The sequence below is a fragment of the Aquila chrysaetos genome, chromosome 24 (assembly GCF_900496995.4).
Source record: "Aquila chrysaetos chrysaetos chromosome 24, bAquChr1.4, whole genome shotgun sequence".
Lineage (NCBI taxonomy): Eukaryota > Metazoa > Chordata > Aves > Accipitriformes > Accipitridae > Aquila > Aquila chrysaetos.
Window position 1 is genome coordinate 17554227 of NC_044027.1, and position 20732 is coordinate 17574958.

Consider the following 20732-nt stretch of genomic DNA (forward strand, 5'->3'; position numbering starts at 1 on the left):
CTTCGCATCCCAGTATGGACCTTTCCATTGCTGGGCAGGGATGGTCAAAGCCAGGAGGCCCACATTTGCCTTTCCCATCTTCACTGTCATGGCAGCCGTGAGTCCTGTGACGGCAGCCAGAAGGGAGGGCTTTACACTCCACCTCCTTCCGAAGCCCACCTTCACCATATTGCATTTCCCGACTTGCAGACAGATTATTTTTAAAGCTAGGAAATATTTCCTGTTGGATGCCATGAATCAATTACCTTGTCTCCCTGCTCCTGAGAAATGTCCAAGTGTCTCTGGCAACAAACGACAGCTTCATCAAACTGCCCAAGTATTTTCAATGTATTCCCAAGGTTGCCACTTGCCTTGGCTTCTCCAATGCGGTCCCCGATGGTTCTATAAGATGACAGGAGGAAGGAAGAGAGGTGTTAAAGAGCTCGCAGACTTTCATTCACCAACTGTTGGAGGCAGAATTCAAGCTGCAGCAAGTTCTGCATGGCATGTACACCACATCCAGCAGTTCCCAGCACACACACCTGGCTGGAGTGCTTCATACAGGCTCTCTCAATTTTGAAGACAGATCCTTGTTCCCTGTTTTGCTCTCTCAGGTGAACTGCTCTAATGACTTCAGGTGTACTTACAACGAGTACCTGGGGACAGGAGAACTGGACACTGCCCTGCTCTTGCTCCAATTGCCCTCCTCACATTCATATCCCTTTCTCCACCTCCCTGCTCTGAAGGTGGCCAGCCCATTCTTGTTGCCTCCTGAGTTCTCCACAGGACAGTCACCCCGTGCCTCAGGGCTAGTTTTGGATGCTTATTTCTGGGGCAGATTCCCTCAGGCTGCTGGGTTCAGACCCCACAGAACTTGCCTTCACTCAAGCCCTGACAGGTTGAATCCAATTAGGATGAAGCACTGCTGACATGCTTACCTGGCCAGGGTAAGGTCGTGTTTATGGTACTCCAAGGCCTTGGAGTACTCCTTTAGGTAGAAATAGGCATTGCCCAGCTGACTGTAGATGGCACTGAGAGTCTTCAGGTCCTCTGTCCCCACCTGCACCGCTGCTTCGAAGAAGGCTGCCCCAGCTTTGAAGTCCCCAGCCTTGCACAAGCGCTCTCCTTCCAGGGCCAGTTCCAGGCAGGATGCCTCCATTCTGCCAAAAGCAAGACCATCATTTCTAGAGGAATTGGACTGCAGTGCACCCATGCTGCTATGCAACAGTAAAAAAGTTTACTTCATTGTATACCTTTAATTACTCACTGCATCAGAAGAAAAAAAAAAAAAAAAAAACTAAAAAAAAAAAAACCCTGGAGAGAGCCACCCTCCAGGCAGCAGCTGCATCTCTGCATTCAGTCCCAAGCACCAAGGCACCAGCCCCAGGTCAAACACTGTTTGGGCAATAATAACTCAGGGACACACAGCTAGCACACCTCAGTGGCATGGACACCAGCTTTTAGTGGACATGGGGGGCACTCAGTCCCTCTGAGAAACCAGGCTCCTAGGCATGAGACACAGGAGCATCCAGATTTACAGACAGCATCTGCGAGTGGCCAAAGGCAGCCCCTGGGTTCCCAGTAGGAATCTGGACAAGAAACTCAGGGCTCCTGGCTCTCAAGACGCACACTCATATCGCAAGAGTAACGCGGCATCTGTTTTTCTTCCAGGCGGTGCACAGCGCAGAAGCCACGTACCCAGGCTATTCATGCCTGCACCACTTTCCCCAGGGTAACAGAGAGGGTAGCCAAATGGTAACACATTTTTATTAAATACCAGAGAAAACCCTGGACTGTGCAGAATTTCTTGGCTGAGCAGCTTCCAGTGCTCCGTGTCTGCTTTTCATTAACTCTCCTGCTGTCACTTTTTCCACAGGCGCTCTGCACATTAGCCTCCAGGCGAGCCTTCCTCCCTTGCATTTCTCGACACCTTTGGCAATGGCACATGCCATGCTGTCAGCACAAGCACTTTGCGAGCCAACAGAGAGGAGCAAGACCAGTGATACTGCTTCAAGAGAAAGGAAACGTGCTCCTTTGAGTGCTCCACCAAGTCCTCTCTAAGTTACAGCCATCCCTGTTAGGCCATGTGTATCCAAAGTTCTCAGAAGGGACAGAGCATGCGTTTGAAAGCTTACATTTGGAAATGTCTTGCCTACTGCAAAGTCAGCCCCTTCATAAGGTGGATGGACACAGCATGTTCCTGCTCCTCTATTCAGATGCTTCTCTTTGCTCTTTTTGGCTTTTTCATTTCTGTTCAATGTGTTTTTAAAAGTCAAAACTATCTGGGTCAAAGGTGGACACCTGCTCAGAAAAAACATAGCTCACTTCTTCACAGTCAGAAAAGCAAGGGTCAAATAAAAGATAATAAATGTCCAAAGGCAGTTTCTATTCTGTTCTCGGGCAAAGAGTACTTGCAGGAAGTTTGACTGTGGTACCCAGACCAAGAGAACAACTTGCTCATCATCACTGCGAGAGCGGCAGCCCAGCTGACAACCCCTGTAGCAGTTTCCTGCTGACCCCTAGATGCTTCTCCCAAAGCCACCCTAAGAACGAGCCAAGGCCCAGCCCCTGCAACCAGGGTCTCTGCAGACCAAGGCTGAGGTGTGCTGGCCAAGCCAGGGCACTCTGCGCTGCTTTGGCTTCTCTCCCTGAGGGCACAACCTGTGCACGCTGACTTCAGGGCAGAGTTCCTCCCGCTCCAGTCTGCACCCAGCACTTGCCTCCCCCTGCTGCGGAAGGGCACGGGGACATGCATGTACGGAATACCAATCCTGATACATTTTTCCTACAAACAGGCAGAATGACGTTTTCTCAGCTGCCAGGAAACAAAGCCAGTTCCTCTATGAGCAGTGCATAAACTGTCTAAAATCCAACCCTATTTGCCTGGCAATCTCCCTGCTGAGTTGGCTCTGTATGGCTCCAAACACCCAACACTTGGCAGCCCAACAGCATCCTCCAAAGCAGGACAACACACAAGAGCTGTCCAAACAAAAAAAACAGGCGAAAGAGCTGATTTCAGACTCTCCCTCCAAACACACTCGTGACCTCTCCTGTCTCACTGTTCATTTGTCCCCAAAACCAGAGTAATAAGAGGGAGAATGGGATTGTGAAGCAGCTCATTTGAGCTCCCACCTCAAACTCCCACACAAGTATTTGATTTCAAGCTCACTGCAGAGCCTACATTCGAGTGGCTATTTTACTTGCGCAAGAAGGCTGCTTGCAGTGCCAGTGCAGCATCAGTCCCTGCCTCAACCTCTGTTTGATAGGGGAAATAAAAATATTAAGACTGTTAATACTACAAATGTTTAACTACTCTCTACTGATCCTCTTGCTAGACCATGTGAAAATTAGTAAGAACGAGCTTCTGCTACAGCATGTTGAATTAGAGGGACCCATTTTGGGATCATACCAAACTTCCATCAGTTTCAAGGCACATTTATGGTTTGTAGATCACTAAAGCAGTTACCTGGTGTTATCATCAGGTATTGACAGGTCTCTGCTGATACCTCCTGAACAGCTGAAAGAAGCGTTGGGACTGAAGAAAGACAAGGGACACCTTATACTCAAATCAGCAAGATTAAGTTCAGGCAGCTTAACAGAGGTCAATCTTGAGAGGATTTGAAATGCAGGAACGAGCTACTATCACAGGAACTAATGATGAGTTCCAGTTAGAAAAGGGCACAGAAGCAAATTTCAGCATAATTTAAATTCAATTTTCAACACAAACAGAACGCTTCCCAATACCCAGGTTCTCTTTAAAAGACTGAGTTCAACTGTAAACAGTCTAAAAACTGAGCTAGAGACCAGTTTCCCTAATTCATGATATTGCAGTCTAGTTCGGATCAAATTTGTTGTGCAATTTGAATAGCCTGAAGTGAGGGTTCCCATCCACGCAACACAGAAAACCCTACAGCAACAAAACTCAGCTACACACTCCGAGGGTGGCATATTTGCCAGAGGAAACATAACCAGAAGTGAAGTCTGTGCCTTGGGGCCTGCATTCTGATACACTCAAACACACACACACACACTTGCACTCTCTGGGTGCTCTCCTGGTGTTCCCATAGTAACTATTCAGGCCCAATGCTGTGACATGACCCTCTAGTGCACACAGCTTTTTATTAAAATCTGTTTGTCCTTGAACAGGCTGCTTTGCAGAGTATCTGACTTATCTAATTAACATCACTGCTCAGTTTGGGACCTAAGCAAACAAGGGGAAGGGAGAGAAGGTTTTTTCTCCACATTGCACTCTGCCAAGCCTTTGCTGCCATGTAAAGGGACAAAAGTCAAGGATAGCAATTATTAATAGAAACACAACCCACTTCTAAAACCCACCTGCACTTCCCACATCCTTGGGGCCCCACAGTCAAAGCTAGTTCTGGGAAGCAACTTTGCACGCACTTCAGTCACCGCAGGCTTAAAAGCACTCAGAAACACAATGCCAAGGGCAGAGGAACCAGGTAAAGGTCAATGAACAAACTCCAGCATGCTAAAACACTCCACGTCCAACAGCTTCCAAAGGTCATAGCTCAACTGTCCATAAGAAAAGACTAGAAGGGCTATTTAGGCAGAAGATAGGAATCTGCTGTTCAAGTGAGCAAACCTGAACCACCTTGACTGGCAAAGGAAAGGGAAAACAGTCACTAAGAACAGACTCAAGTTACAGTCCCAGTCCCTCCCACAGCACATGCCTGAGCTCTCCCCTACCTCTTCTTCCGCAGGTTGCGCATTTTCTGAACATAAACCCAAAGCTCCAAGCCCACTGGCAGAAGAAAGCAGCGGAGCTGAGGTCTACTTGGAACAACTTTGCAGACAGGTCTCTCTGTTAAGTTCACAGGCAGGACCCAGGGTTTTGAAGATGCTGATGGCATCTTCATGTCTGTACAACGTGCACTGCTGTTCAGTTTTCAACTGCTCTCCAGTTTTCACTCCATCTGCATGGGCAACATTACTGTTAAGTTGCTGGAATCTTGAATTGTGTTTATCTGGGATCCTTCTTTTTCTTTCCATATGCTGCCCTTGAAAGGGAAGGGGAAAGGAGCATTGCTTTTGTTTCCAGAGACCTAGAGAAAGTAAGGTCTTCTTTCCTCCAAGAAATACAATATCCTTCGTCCACTTGGTTTCAGGTAGCAGATAGGCGAGTTCACAGCTGAAATCCCAGAACAAGAGAGTGTCTTGGTTCACTCACATATTTTCAGCACTGCCCAAAGAAAAAGGGCCCTAGAAGAGTCCACGAGATGGTCAGAGGCAAGCAGCTCCCTCCTTTCTGAACCGGTCTCTTCCCAAAGCACTTTGCCTCTGTGGTCGCATCAGCTATTCCTGTCAGTGCCTGTTGGCTCCAAGAGCAGGACTTCTGCTGCTATGAACCTCTCCTTGACAGGTGAGGAGCTCAGGGTTCCTCCAAAAGAGGGTCACCTTTGGGCAGAAGCACTCATTAGTGTTTGACAGGCTCCAAAGAGGCCTCATCCGTCTGCCATCTGGGAAGCTTTGCAAGTTCCAGAAATGATCTGAGCAGTTCTCCGACAGGGGAAAAGCAAGAGAAAGCGGATCCCACAGAGCACATCCCTGCCCATTTAAATGGGCTCCAAACCATCCCCATCTGAGAAGACACAGCCTTCTATCCCCCAGGTATTAAGTTTCCCCTCTGCTGACACACAGGTAACACGCCTGGGCCTGTACCACCTCAGCAAGCACCTACTATTCATGTCTTAATACCAGAAAAGAAGATTCAGTCCCTCCTGAGCCAGCAAATTACTGCTGACAAGCTGAAGGTGCTGGGCTTGGCCATATGGTATGGTTCAGAAGAGAGACACTGCAGAACACAAGCTGCTTTTCCACAGCTAAGACGCTGGAGCTTGTTAATGCAATTCTCCCGCAACATTCAACCTTTCAGCTAACAGCACAGTATGTCCCTGACTGTGGGTTTGAACAAAGACATGGGGAGGGAGGGAAGCTCACTTGAAGTGGCCCCTGTTCATAAGCCTTGCTCTAAATCAGTGCAAACCACTCATACAGATTTACGTGTTCCTCCAGATATGCAGGATTTCCAAGTATTCACAGAAGTCACGTCCCAGTCCCCAGGCCTACCACAAGCAGCCGGGAAGGTCTGACAACCTTCTCAGATCAAGTCGCAGACCAAAACAAGCTACACCACGTATAGCAAAATGTTTTTTCCTGAATGCATGGAGATGACAGGCTATGTCAAGTCTGGCCAGATAAGAACAAAGTTTTGAAGGCACCAGTTGTAATCTAGAAATCAGAACAGCGCTGGTGTGCACAGCGACAAGTGTCAGCATCAGTTCCCTGCTGGAGCATTAAGCAAGTCCTGCAGCTCCTCCACTCCTTGGGTTACATACACATCTGTAAAACAGGAGTGAAGGTGGCTCCCAGAGCACTTTGAGATCCTTTTGCAAAAGGTACTTCAAAAAGGGCAATATATGTGTTTAAGAAACAACAACAAAAAGAACAAATTTTTTAAAAGCAGTAAGAGGCCAAATATAAACCCAATGTTTGGCCACAAATGAGTTAGGCAATCTGCACAGCATTCTGCCAGAGGAATGAGTGAGTGGCATAACGCTGGCAGATCACTCGGCCCCCATCAATGCGACAGCTGCGAATTTCAAACCTGGGAATGGATGTTGCTTCTGACACTCATAGGAGGCAGAAAAGGGTGACCTTCCACCATGTGGTGAGAGGGATGAGGAAGTCTCTTTCCAATACAGCACAGGGCAGGGCCACCCTCCCTCCTCCTTAACTTCTTCTTTAAAGGGTAACTGATCTGAAGACAGAAAGAGCTGAGAAGAACAGGAAGAGCAGATATTGCCTTTAACAACAACATTTCCCAGGGTCATTCATCACTGTCAGATAGCGGCTAATGATGATCTGTATCACAGATTGCCTTTTGGCAGCCTTGCAAGCTAGCTGAAAGAATTGAAGAGCAAAATTTTTCCTTTGTAAAAGGTACACAGGCAAAATGGAAGGACTCTTACACATCAAACATTTTCAAGCAACACAGCAATACAGAGAAAGCAGTGAGGGTCCCAGGAGCACTGGGGATGCTGAGAACACTGCCAAGTAAGAAACAAAGCAAACAGCACATAGTGTTACCAGTGCCACTAACAATGATCGCCATGACTGCTGTGCAAACAGCACTATAATTAGGACTTCGGTGATGATATTTAGGTCCCCAGAGAGGCAACACTACTCATAACGTGTTCAGAAGCTTGGAGCTACAGTTAGACTTCCCAACACCCCACTCTCCTCCAAATCTTGTGTCTCCCTTGACAAATATTCCAAGAAAATAACACTGCATGGACAACATCACGCTTGTCCTCCTACTGCTAGGCTGGAAAACAAGAGTACAGACTACCTTTAGCCAAGAGCTATTCTGCAGGATTATGGGCTACGCACTGACCCGAAACTCAGGGCTGCCGTAGCTCCTGCCGCCCAGGACATAGGGCCACAGAAGCCAGAGTAGGACACAGTGACATCCCAACTCTCAGGTCTGCACCTCAACCCCACGTCTGCTCCAGGCAGGCAGAAAAAGAGACCATACAGTGTCCAACAATTAAACTTGTCTAACTCCAACCCTCCCTTTCACACATTCAGGGTTGCCTTGTTTGGACTGTCTTGCTCTCAGCACTTAACCCTACTAACAACAAATCCATCAAGCTACACAGAAGATAATCATATCACAAGACAGAGCTACAAGACTGACTGCTGCCTTAAACATTGTAAAGCTCACAGGGCAAGAGAACCTCTTCCTGCCTGCAAGGTAAAACTGCCTTTAAAATATATATATATTTATAGGTATTTGATTCATATTAGTGGGGGTGATTGCAAAACTCATTCCCAATCAGAGCTGCTGTAGTTCTAAAGTCAGGAATAAAACCCAAGCTTTTAGACAGGAGGTAAGGCAGAAAAAAACCCACCAAAACCACTAACAGTAGTAAAAAAAACCCTTAGTATATCTATTGATATGAATTAATGAGCAACAGATTTTAGCATCTTACTTGCAACCTGATTGAATTTTATATAAAAATAAACGTAATTTCAGAGCACTGATGACAGGGGCAATTAAACATTTTTCCCCAATCAAAAAGGGATCAGGTTTAGCAGGTGCTCAATGTAAATGTATATTCACTTGCTTAACTAACTAAATATGCATTTAAATAATTAACTGGCAGCACATCCTTAAAGAAAGCAATCAAGCTGGGAATTATTCCCCTTTAGTAATTTCCTTTCTCAGCCTTCGCACAGCTCCTGTACGTGAAAAGCAGCTGATGACTCTGAACCACCAGATAACACAGCCAGGTAGGAGCTGCTCCAACTCCCCAGTGACAGTTCCCCTACACTGCACGGGGACACAACAGAGGGAGCACACATCCCACACGAACCAGCTCACGCTTGCCCTGTGCCAAAGCCCATGCTTGACGAAGGGCCTGACTATTTTCATGGTCTTCCCTTTCCATGAGGAAAGCTATCCCAGATCCTCCTGATGCACAGCCCGAATTTATTCACAGTGAATTTATACCTGTTTAGCCTTGGGCCAGCACTGCAAGCCAGACTAGACTGCTCTTCTCTGCCTGGGGCATCCTCACAATGTGTTTTGGGCAGTTTCTCTCTGGCTACTCTGTCCCAGGCAGGGTCCTCGCTCCTCATCAAGCAATGCTTTCCTCACAACAGGCTGGGGGCCCACGTCAGCGTATCACCAGCACATACACAGCTGCCTCTCTCTCTCACTTGCTCCCAAACGATAAGCTCGCATCTATAAGAAGAAAATCTTATTACTAGCTCCTAAGTACACGTGCTTGCAACTTCATACCATTAAATATCATCACATTGCCATGACACCAGACCTATCAATCATTCAGTTCCTCCTATTCAATACTCATCCTCCCCTGCATCGCTCGTATCTCCGTATCATCAACACACCAATTAGCAACCTGCTCTGTTTTGCAGGGAGGACACTAACAAAAATATCAACTAGCTCACTCCCAAGCCCAGTTCTTGTGCAACGTGGCCAGTGATGCCTCTCCATCCTGCCAACAGCTCTCCTTGCAGCACAGCCCCTCGCTTCCCACCCACATCACAACCCAAGCACTAATCCCTCCTGACAAGCAGTTTCCCCACAAGGCACCATATCAAACACAGGTTGGCAGGGAAGGGTGACAACAGAATCAAGATATATGTGAAATTAGCCTGACTTGAACTACTTTTGGTAGTTTGAAACCAGCACATGGAAGCTGGTTTCCCTCCAGTCAATTGAAGGCAGAACCTCTGGGGCACTTTGACCTATGTGTCACCTTATTAGCGAGGGGAAGAAAACAAAATCTCTTGTTTAGTTTGGAGAGGAAAAGCTAAAGATGAAACAACGAATGCTGCACCCAGTCCTTCCCAGCTTCTGAATTAGTTCCAAGCATCTGGGTCAGTTTCCTTCACATCTCCCAAAGCACCTGAGGTGCGGCAGAGGCAGTTCTGTGTCACCGGCACATCTGGAGGGGAGAAAGTTTCCACTCCACACGCTTTCACTGGTAGTAGTATTGCAGTGAGACCTTTCAGTGACCCCCAAACTGAAAATAATAAGATAATATATATACAGACACACACTTACTGCTGCTTGAAAAGTGTTTGTTCAAGCTGGAGCTCCAGGGAGTACCAAGATGAAGGGGTTTTCACTGCAGTCTTTTGATAAGGGCATGAAACAGAGAATCCAGAGGGGAAAACTACAGGGAGTTCTGGAAGCCGCCGGGTCTGTGAGCTGGCTCCAGATTTCCTCTTCCACTCACTGATGGCAGCATCAGTGCTCAACAGTAGTCATTTCAGTTAATTGCTATCTACCATTAGCTGCAGAGTACTTACAAGGGATTCAATTCCACTGCATATTTGCTAATAAATACCAAATGACAGTGAGGAAGACAGCTGTATTTAGTTGCATTTACCCTCTTATTAGCAGAGCTGAATAAGACCCCATTTCAATTCATAATGGCTCCAACAAGCTGCGTCGTTGTCAGAAATTCAAATTCAAACTCCCCATTGCCTGCTTGAAAGCAAAAGTCATCCAGCACTCCCCTGCTCACACAACTCCCCTATAGCTGCACACAACTCTATTTGACCAAGGGCCACGCAGAATGACTACCTCTGTGGCTTTGAACCATGGGGACAGTGAGAACTGAAGGCAGATGGGAATTATGTGCTGTTTTAGTAGCATTTTGTGAAGCAACTTATGATGCTGAACTGGTATGTGTAGAAACTTTTCAACCTAAGGACCGCAAAATATTTTGCAAAGGTGCGAGGGTAGCTATTACCCCGTTTTGCAAAACGGAAGCTAAGATACAGCAAGACATAACTTGCTTACAGTGAGTCAGCTGTAGAGAATGGAAAGGAACCCAGGAGCCCTGGCTCCCAGCTTCTCTGCCAGGTCCTCCCCTGCAAGCACCAAGGGAACCACTCAAACTAGCGCTGCTCTGTTGGGGATGAGGTGCAGCATCTTCCACCCAGGCAAGGATGCTCACACAGCTCATGCCACCAGCTCAACATGATGCCAAACAAACACTGAAGATCTAACCCTGTCCAGAGAGCGGCCCCCAACTCCAGGAGCTTAAGATACCCATGACCTCTAGAAACCTGCTCTACACTTGGAAGGATTGGGTTCTCAATAAATCGTACACCAGTAATAATTATTTTGAATCCATGTACCAAATCTTTCCCACAAATACAGTTTAACCCATAGAAAGAACAGAGAACACAATGAAACTTTCCTGTGTCATCTGAGGAGTGAAACCTCTAAAAGGCAACGAGTACAAATTTAAGCCTTTGTGCTCCAGAATTACTCAAATATCAAAGGATGATGATGGGATGTAATTAGGTTGCAGCATTTGAGAAAGCTCAGATGGGATTAAGGTGCAAATGTGAATTTCATTTCATCCTGGTTAACAGTTTCACTTGATGCCCAGTTTCAAAGCACTTAAATTATAAGATGCAAATACTTTCCAGGGCTAAGGAAACGATTAAGGAGATACTAATTTGAAAATTAATTCATAAAACATGTTCTGACTCCCAAATAAAAAAAAAAAAAAATCCACCTAACATATGAACTGATCAAGATGCCTCAGAAGAGGGACTCCACAGGAGAACTCACTTGCAAGAAAAGCAAGAATAAAACCTTCTGAAGAGCCTGGATCATAATCTCTTTGCAGGGCTCATCAGCAGGGTATAAGCCCAACCACCACCTGCCATTTGCACTAAAAGAAAACAAGTGTAGAGGTCAGCAGCACTAGCTTGCCAAATGCTAGCGGACTAATAATGCTCATGTCTGAGGATGCTCTCTCCTTCCCAGGAGGCACAAAGGAAGATGCTCAATCTGTTCTGTCAGTAGTTTGTCTCACCCCCATACCTGCAGACCACAGTCAAAGGTAACAGCTCTAACATCTGAAACCTTCCATGCAGAGTACCAAGCCAGCCCCTACATCAGGATGAATTTTTAGGCATTCAGATTTTGTCACTGAGGATACTTGAAATTAATTCAGTGATTTCAGGACGAGAGAGACTTCGTGAGTTTTCCAAGAGCATTTTGCTTTCTTGTACAATGCTAGTGCCTTCAGTGAAATTAATCTATCACACTGCAATGAAACAACACTCTTGGGATGATTTCAACAGAAGTGAAGTGCTAGTTCCTTCAGTCACTTCCAGAAACCAGAGGGCAAGAGAGGACATGCGGTCTGAATGGCTTTTCATTATAACATTACTTTGGCAATTAGGCCAACACATCCTCTCACTAAAATATATGCTGTGATTTAAATCAGCAAACTGCTCCTGCTACAAAATATATTGGGTTACACTTACAATATACATTAGAAAAACAAATAGTTGGCTTATCAACAGCTATACAATGAAAACAGCTGATTTATTTATAACACATTTTATTTATGCTATTCAACTTCTACTACCCACCAAAATACAGGGGTTCACTCATGCCAAACTAGTTACTGAAAATAGCTGGATTCTTGTTTGGGTGATTATCTTTCCAAATTCAGAAGCACTGTAAATGAGACGAGAGATGTCCAGACTCAGACAGCTCTTCTCTACAACTGCCCCACACCCACCTCCTGCAGACACAAAGCAGGGGCTCAGCAGCCAGCTCCCATGGGGCCAGCCTGGACCCCAGCCCCACTGCTCTCCCAGAATGAGAGGGGACTGCTGCCCCCTCCTGTCCTCTTCATCAGAGCCAGGGACGAGTCCTCATGGACCATGGTGGAGCTACAACACAGCGGTGCCAGTTCAGGTTAGATGAAGTCAGCGTGCAGCCTAGGACTCAAGCTATGAGACAGCTTTGACTACAAGGCATCACAGCCTCCCCCTAATTCCTGCGCCAGGATCCTGCCAACCCCCAGCTGCCGGCAGGGTCAAGCTCAGCTCCACAAATGCCACCAACACAATTGTTCCAGCTGTGCTGTGTAACTGCTTCATGGGCCCTTAGGAGATTTCCTTTCCTGCACACCCAGACTACTTTTCTGAAGCCAAGTGAATGCTTGTCTTCCCAGAAATACAGAGGCCACAGGCCCAAGTCTTTTCTCAGTTCAAGCTACCTGGAAACCCCTTCAACTGCAGCCCCCCTTCTCCTTCCTCTCTCAACCTGCCAATTGCTCCTGCCTTGGAGCATGGACTTGCAGCAGGAAAACAACTGCATTTTGAAAAGATGCTGCCAAGTCCCAGGAACACCAAGGACGATATTATGCTTAACCCCGGTCAGACAAAGGAAGCCACCTCTGCCTGTCCCAGCCACGCAGCCCCTTGCCCATGCCCCCTCCACATGCATGGCCTCATCCCAAACCTCCCCTGCATCTGCCCAGTGCCGGCAGTCAGAGAGGCTGCACACGCTGCCTCTTTTCCTACCCTCATACCCATGCAAACCACTGATACGCGCGCAGGGCACGGCAAACGGGCTGTCGTCGTGATGCAGGGTAAAAGGCAACGATGACAAAGTTCACACCACAGTTTTTCCACTGACTCCTCAGCAACCAACAGCCAATTTGGTTCTGTTCCCTTCCTGTCTCATCTGCTTCCCTTCAGCCCCAGGCCAAGTATTTAAAGCCAAGAAAGAGAGGCCTTTGGGATATATCTGAAAACATAGACCCCAGATCTCATGCTCCTGGGCCATCCAGGCTTCGAGCCAGGGAGATGCTGAGCGATTGCAGCTCACCAAGAGACTGCTCAGGATGCTCTGCACCAACACTCATGCTTGAAAGGGATGTGGATGTGATCTTAGCGATAGAAACAGCATGAACCTTGCCCTCCTTTACTTTCCACAGAACTCGCTGAAAAGCAATTAGCAGAAACCAAGTGATCAAGTCCAGCAAATCCAAACAAGTAACAACTCCTTTTTCAAACTTCCATTTAGTAAAGCCAGCAAAGAGGACAACATCAGGCCAAAGCATGCCAGTGAGAGCCCATGATAGTTCCTCCCTCTGTGATTACAGTCCTGCGTGCCCAAACCAGAGAAAGCCACAAAGGAAAACAGACATGGTGGTTCTCTGAGGTTGCAAAGAGCATGTGGGCAGAGCTTGAGTCCAGGCTGGAAGTGACACCAAATACTAGGACAGATTTTCACTGGCAAAGCTGTAGCAGAGCAGATTGCACCAATTCTACATTGTTTTTCTGCAGCTGTCTCATGCTCTGAGAGCTGTTAAAAGCGTTGTTGTGCTCTCCCTGGAAATTTCAGGGGTGCTAAAAATCGGAAATCAGCCCACTCATGCATTTAAAAGGCTGCCTTGGCAAACAGTGACAGCGCTCAGGTGCAGCACACTGCTGTTCTCCCTGGCTGTTGCACACCCATAGGGCACCCCTCTGGATTTTGTAAAGGTAATATTCTACATCTGTCTGAACAAACAGGAAACAGAGGCTCCCCAAGAGCTCAGATATCAGCCAGGGGTCCTCTGCAGCCCTTGCCAGCATCTCTAGACACAGTTTCTGCAGCTCCTCTGTGCAAACCCAGACTCAGCAGAACCGGAGCAAAGTGCTTTTGGGTTCTTCATGGCATTATGGAAAAATCTATGTGTGCCATCAGATTAATCTGCAAGCCTATAAACCAGAGTGTAGCAGGATTCCCAGAAGGCCAGGCCATTGCCTCAAAGCAACGCAGCTTACATGCAAGGTGAGAATTACGCTCTGCTTTGCTAATCTGAGAACAGACACATTGTCTAGCACTGTGTGGCACAGTCTGTGGCGGGTGTCTGCTGCCTGCGCAGGGAAAACCCTGGAGCTCCAGCATCCTGCAAGCTGGTTTCACTTCTTCCAGAGGATTGTGTGGCTTAGTCCTCCACCGCATTCTCCCAAATTTTTAGCACTTCTGTCCTAGTATAGCTCCACAGATAACATCTACCCTGGAAACGCTTGGCACCGCTACACTGAACGTCTGTACAAATCAAGTGCACAGAGGCAAGTCCCTGCTCCTCCCCGACACAGCACCGTGTCAGGTTTTGCTCCGACACTGTGGTATTAGTGTGATGCAATCACGTGTGTAAACAGCAGGCAAGCATATATCACTATATGAGTTTGCCACATACATCAAAGCATGATCCATCTTTGCATCTGGGAAATGGCCTCTGGTCCTGTTCTTCCATAGAAGGAATTTGTACAAACATTTTGTTTCTTGGAAAGTCTCCCTAGATACAGCAAGAATGCTAAGAGTCTCCCTAATAATTTTCTCACTGCAATCACAAAATCATAAGTTAGTCCATATAATGATTTGCTTTTTAAGCGAATTGCAAAACTTATTATGAAAAAAAAACAACAAAATTATGTTCTTTTATATCTTTCTTGGAATTGAGCCTTTGGTAAAGGGAATAAAAGGATGAGGCATCAGATTTTTAAGCTTTTCTATGCCAAAAAGCCTCCTCTGTCTTCCTCACAAAGTAGGGTAAAGGCCTGCAGCACATCCAGCTCCAGCAAAATATCCTAGACTCCCTCCAAACCTTGGCAGTTCTCTCTCCCATCTGACACAACAGCTACTGTTACGCCACAGCAGACACTCTCCCATCCCTAGGACACCAGGTAAGGCTTCCAGTCCAGCTGAGAGCAGGAGCTGAGCCTCAGCCTACCAGGCTGTTCTGCCTTCACTGTACAGAGCAGTAACCAGCCACACGGCTGCACCACACCTATAGCCAACACCTGCTGGGTTAGAGGCAGAACCCAACACCCTTTCCAAATCAAACTTCCTAAGGCCACATCCTTCATTGCTTTAACTTCCCATTCTTTTTTTTTTTTTTTTTTTTCCCCCCCATCCTCCATATTTCTTTCTCACCCTTACCTTCCCTGCTGCTGCAAAGTCCCCCTTGGCACAGCAAGTAGTTGTTACTGTGCACATAGAAAGGATGAAGCCAAAAGCTTAATGTTGTATCATGTATTACGTGCCTGATGGAAATGCGCAGTTAAGGAGACAGAACAAGCAGGAACAGATAGTGGAGATCTCTCCACAGACCTATATTAGGTTTAGGTTAGCTCCTTGTTGCAACCTCAGAGGTATTGCAATGGCTTCATACAGAACACAGACTGCTCCGTAGCACTGAAAGAATTCACTGCTCCCCTCCTCCCTTACACTGGTGAAAGAAGGGAGGATATAGCATCTGGGTTACACACATGCCCAAATCAAGGGAGTTCATTTATCCTGACTACTGAATAATGCATGCCTTCAGAAAAAAAATATCTCTGTTCCTGCACAGAGAGACATCATCATCTAGCAGTGAAAGAAAGAAAGACATGGCACAACGGCAGGCTGCACAGAGAAATGCACTTCAGGAGCACAGGCAGCAGCAACAGGGAGAACGAGAGGTGACAAGACAGGTCCTTACCTTAACCTGTAAGGGTGGTGGGCTGTGGAAGCTGCTGACATGCAGGAACAACACTGCTTCCACACAGATTTCATGTGCTGGAGAAGCCTGCCTCTTTTAATCCAGGGCATTATGGAGTGACTGCATTTGTGCTGTACCAACAGCATCTACAAGCCTTTCAGGAGCAGTTACATCCTCCAACACACATGGCTTTAATTGGGAATTCTTTTTTTTTTTTTAATTCCAGTCACACATTTTGAGCTGTTACTTTTCTCTCATCTGTGTGTGTACATAGATAGATGTATTTTTACATCTCCTGTCTGCGTGCCATGTTAGCCTCAGGCAACCAGCTCCGAGAGTGCCGTCAGCCTTGACAAATGACTCAGTTCTTGTTTGGAGCCAGGTCTGTAAAGCATCTCCTTCCTTCCCTTCCTAAGGCTGCTGTTAGCACAGCCACCCTGGCCCTGGGCAGGTGAGCTCTACCCTCTGCACATGGGCTTGGAGCTTCACTGAGCACAGCTGGAGTCTGACCCTGCTTCAGCAAACCTGAAAGGACCCCCTGAAATCACACTGATCAGACCCTCATCCAAGGTCCTTGGAGAAAGAGAGATTTCCATCACAGGAGAACGTCATTTTGTTCAGTGGAGGGGAGCTAAGGGCAAGGCACACAAGTTTTCTCTGCTCACTCCTCATCCTTGTGTCACTGCATATTTGGCTTTAAAACAGGGACAGGGAGAGTCCTGGATGCTGGGGCCAGGACCAGTCCGGTCTCAGAGATCACAGACCATGTAACAGAGGACATCCACTCTGTGGTGAGCCGACGTGCTCATCAGCCGTGCGGCAGGACAGAGCCACAGCACGTGGCCCTGGAGCTCCTTCCTGCGGACACATGGCACGGCCAGGACACCGCTGCTGGAGGCCAGCGTCTCAGACACCCATGCAGCTTTCCCAGGCTTTCTTTTTCCGCTCCTGATCTCTCACACAACTCTCTGCAAAATGCTCACTCAACGGCATGACTGCTGACAACTTTCTGCCAAAAACACTGATGCCAAAGAATGGCTTTATTGAAGGAAATGTACATTTTGCAGAGTGAGTTTTCATTTTCTTCCAGAACAGCAGAGGAAAAAGTGGGTATTTTCAACCATTTCATCATTAACTCCTTAGACACCTGAACACGTTGTCAAAGCTCCCCGTCAAACAGGATCTCCTCGCAGAACCCATGGTATTTGCTGGCACACTTTTGCTGTTTGCACTCCCAGCAGTGCACATGAAAGGGATGAACGCAGATAACACAACGGCCTCCCCTTTTCCAGTGGCCTTACCCAGGAAAGCACCAAACCACAACTTCAATCAACCAGCTAGTTCATGCTTGCAGTTTCCTGGATTACAGCCCTGATGGAAGCAATTGATACCAGAGCTGGCCATGGGCTGCAGCCTTAAAATTCTGGGCGTGTCGCAGTGAACTCATATGTTTTATTATTTAGACCCGTCCAGGAGCTCAGACACTCGGCTGAACTCAGAGGCCAGGAAATACCTCGAGGCACACGTGGAGTCTCACGGTTCCAGTACATTCTTCCGCATTTATATATCTAAGTCCCTGTTCCCTCACCGTGAGATGTTGGCCCATGGGTCTCCCAAGCAAGCTAGTCCTTGCTAAAATCAGAAGGGCTTATTTGTCCAAAAGGGGAGAGAAACACACATTACTTATGATGCTAGATATTTTCATTTATTTAGTCACTAGGGGTTTATTTTCCTGCCTTCATGCTGCAGAAGGCTTGGCCAGTAAACAAGTCGGATCTGATGGCCTCTGTGTTTTGCAGCAAGATACAATCCCCAGTGCCATTTTCTCAATACAAATCTTTGCAGACAGTTGCTAAAAAAGGGGCTGTTTTCTGATGCAGTATCAGCTGTGATACAATAACTTTACAAGAGTATAGCTGAAGTACAGTAACAACAGGACCCTCCTCAAAGCACTGGCAGCCACTGCCCATCCCAAAAGCTTCCTGCCCAACTGGAAGAATTGAGATGTGTGTTTTTTCTTTCTCCATCTTTCGCCATACCCCAAAGACAACCACCCCTCAAGGCAGGGCACCCAGGAACTCCACTCAGTTACATGATTTAACTTGCAGGCTATTTTCTGACAGGGAACATTTTTCTGTGTACATCTCTCCCTTTTTAAATTAACTGCTCTCTTCTCAAAGCCTGAAAGACAGATAACTATGTAGAGTCACAAGTGGCTAGGCACTCTGACAACTTGGGACTGTTCTCCTGCTTTCTTCAGGCCAATACCTGGCGTTAGGCTTTTCATGGTGACCAGACCCCATGGCCACCCAGGCTGCTCCTTTTCCTCTCCCAGGGCCTGTGGTTTGCAGTGTTCCCCCCACATTTGTGAGGCACACCTTGTAAATGGGCAGAGCCTGGTATTTAATTCACCAGCTGGTGACTTCCTTCTAAACAACCTTTTGCTCCCTCCCATATTAAGCAGAACAGCAGAACCATTGTAATATCATGCAATGCAAGTGCTGTGCTGCCCTGCACGGTTCAGTAAAAGATGAAGCCAAGGTCTTCAATTCACAATTAACCTCACTGTGACGTGGGTAAGGAAGAGCTGAAGGGAAGGAGTGGGAGTCAGAACATTCAGCTCCCAGCTTTGCCACCTATATTCTCTTTCACCCTGAACACTATACAATTTCTCACCCTTGAAAACAGGAAAAATATTTCCCAGAAAGGCTGCAATAAAATACTGATGTTTACCAAGAGCTCTGAAACCCTGGAACGGATATAACCCTTCCGGGATCCACTCAGTCTGGCGCAGCAGCATGGGACACTAGGCAGTACTGTAATACAAACCATGAATAACAGTAATTAACAAATAGCCCCAGAGAGATGAATATTAATTGGCACTTTCCAGCTCTCCTCAGGCATGAATGGATATTCCACAGATGGAGTGCACAAAGAACAACCTCAACTCTGCAGTGTGGATCACAGGAGAACTTGCCCCACAGCTAATTTGCGCTCAAGCTGCTCCAAGCCGGAACATAGGAAATTGTAGCAGTTTACACCAAAGTGCCCAGGGAGGTACCCACCAGCAAGACCTTGCATGCTGTATGGGGCAAATGCTCAGAAAAGGCACCTGCTGGGATACCCACCAAAGAGCAAATACAGCCCTGTAGTCTGCATAATCGCAGGAGCATCAAGAAAGTCATGGAAACATATAATCTAGCAAAGCCATCTGGCACAGCAAATCCCTCCATTCTACCCATAAATACACTCAGCTGTGCAGCTTTTTTAATCAAGGCATGGAGAAACTCCACCACACACACATGGACCACTTGCCTGTCCCAGTGGTGCGCTGGAGCTTCCCCTTGGGAACTCAACACAACCATTAATTATTTGTTGCCACAACACTTGCAAGCCCCAGGGCAAAGCTGGTCTCCTTGGGCTGAGTCTGCGGCAATCCTATAGCAGAAGTCATTCCTCCACAGGCTAGACAGGGCAGGCAGGCAAGCATGAGCAAGGCTGCAAATCAAATAACTTGCCCCAGGTCTCATCATGGATCAGCAGACAGACCCGTGTCCACAGCAAGCTCTGCACAGCATCCACTAAAGGGGCTCAGAAGGGGCAGCGCTTCACTTTCACGCCAACCATCTCGGTCTGCTCCCTGGAGACAAGAGCGTGGGAGGGAAACGGAACTGGATCCCCAGGGCAGGAAAGGAGCCCTGTCGCATGACACATGTTCAAAGCTGCTTCCCAGGAACACCATGCAGCCATCATTTTCTGCAGCTCAGAGACCAAACCGCATATATCAACTGATAGCCATAAGTTTTATCCATACATTTCTTAAAGCAGCTTCCAAGACAAAACATCTGCTCTCAGGTATAGCCAGGGCTCAACATGAAATGGCTTCTACACTGAGTTACATTATACTAATAACATAGGTGTTTTCCCCATTTTAAATCCATTTTCTTAATCTTTCTCCTGCAGCATCTGGAGGAAAGATGCATTAGCCCCAAACTCCCAGAGAAGAGCCCCTCTGGCTGCTCCAGAGGGTGTAAATGCAAAGGGTAACAGAAGAGCATGAGGGGAAACAAGACAATCCATTATTCTTCATTCAAAATTCCTTCAGGTTTAGCAGCTGCACAGAGCTACTGACTCACAGTAGAAGTGAAGCTTCTGTAGATATATCACTTCTAATCTCAAAGTCAGAAAGGAAAGGCCTGTGGTTCCAGTGCCTGTCATCCTTGGGCAAAATCCTCTTGGTGAAAGAAAACTGGGAATAGCAGAAGATTTTTAAGCTATTTATTTCTACCCTGAAGGTAGTGATCAGATAGTAGCACTGCCTTCCAAGTAATTCATTCAGGGTTTGTGTTGCTGCTCCAATATCTAGGGCCTTGCAGAGGGATCTTTTTATTGCTTCCACTGAAATAAGGAAGAGCAATCAGATATCAATGAGATGCTTCAGCACATGCTTGCTCCCCCTTTCCCAGGCTTCAATGGGACAGGGATCAGTCAGGCACTTGCAGGCTCAGGCCACTAAACTGCTTTGGCTGCCCACTTTGAAGGCTCTCAGTCCAATGCCTCAGATTCAATTCTAAAAAGAGCGTGTATTTGCTCCACTCCTGGTGGGAGCAGAGGCCACAGCTATTGCCCTTACCAGCGCTGTCATTTTATCCTGGGAGAAGTTAGTTAAGTCAGTTAAGTACAGGGTTGTGCTGCAAATTGCTCATTTACTATTGCCCTTGAAACTGCACTGTAATAATAAATTTTCACTTCCTTCCCTAGGTAGTTGCATAACATTGCTGGGCATTGTTTAGAGAGCTGCTGCTGCGCTCCAAGCCAAAGGCAGCTGGCATCCCTTTCCCCTTCTCCTCACCAAGCACTGGTAGGACTGTTACCTTTCCGGTTGTGGTGGTGGGGGTTTTTTTT

At 47.0% G+C, this 20732-nt stretch overlaps 1 protein-coding gene across 6 annotated transcripts in view; it reads right to left on the reverse strand.

The window, feature by feature from the left end:
- GPSM1 (G protein signaling modulator 1) overlaps positions 1-20732 on the reverse strand; it is an 83506-nt gene that overhangs the window by 55091 nt on the left and 7683 nt on the right. For 2 of the 6 annotated variants that reach the window (XM_030001158.2, XM_030001156.2), the window contains exons 1-3: positions 4687-5616; positions 918-1139; positions 246-381 (exon numbers count right to left, since the gene is read on the reverse strand). In XM_030001158.2, the coding sequence (XP_029857018.1) occupies positions 246-381; positions 918-1139; positions 4687-4856 (528 nt within the window). In that variant the 5' untranslated portion in view covers positions 4857-5616. Of the gene's footprint in view, positions 1-245; positions 382-917; positions 1140-4686; positions 5617-14543; positions 14576-20732 lie in introns of those variants that run through there. The other 4 variants (XM_030001157.2, XM_030001159.2, XM_030001160.2 and 1 more) reach the window with 3 other exon arrangements.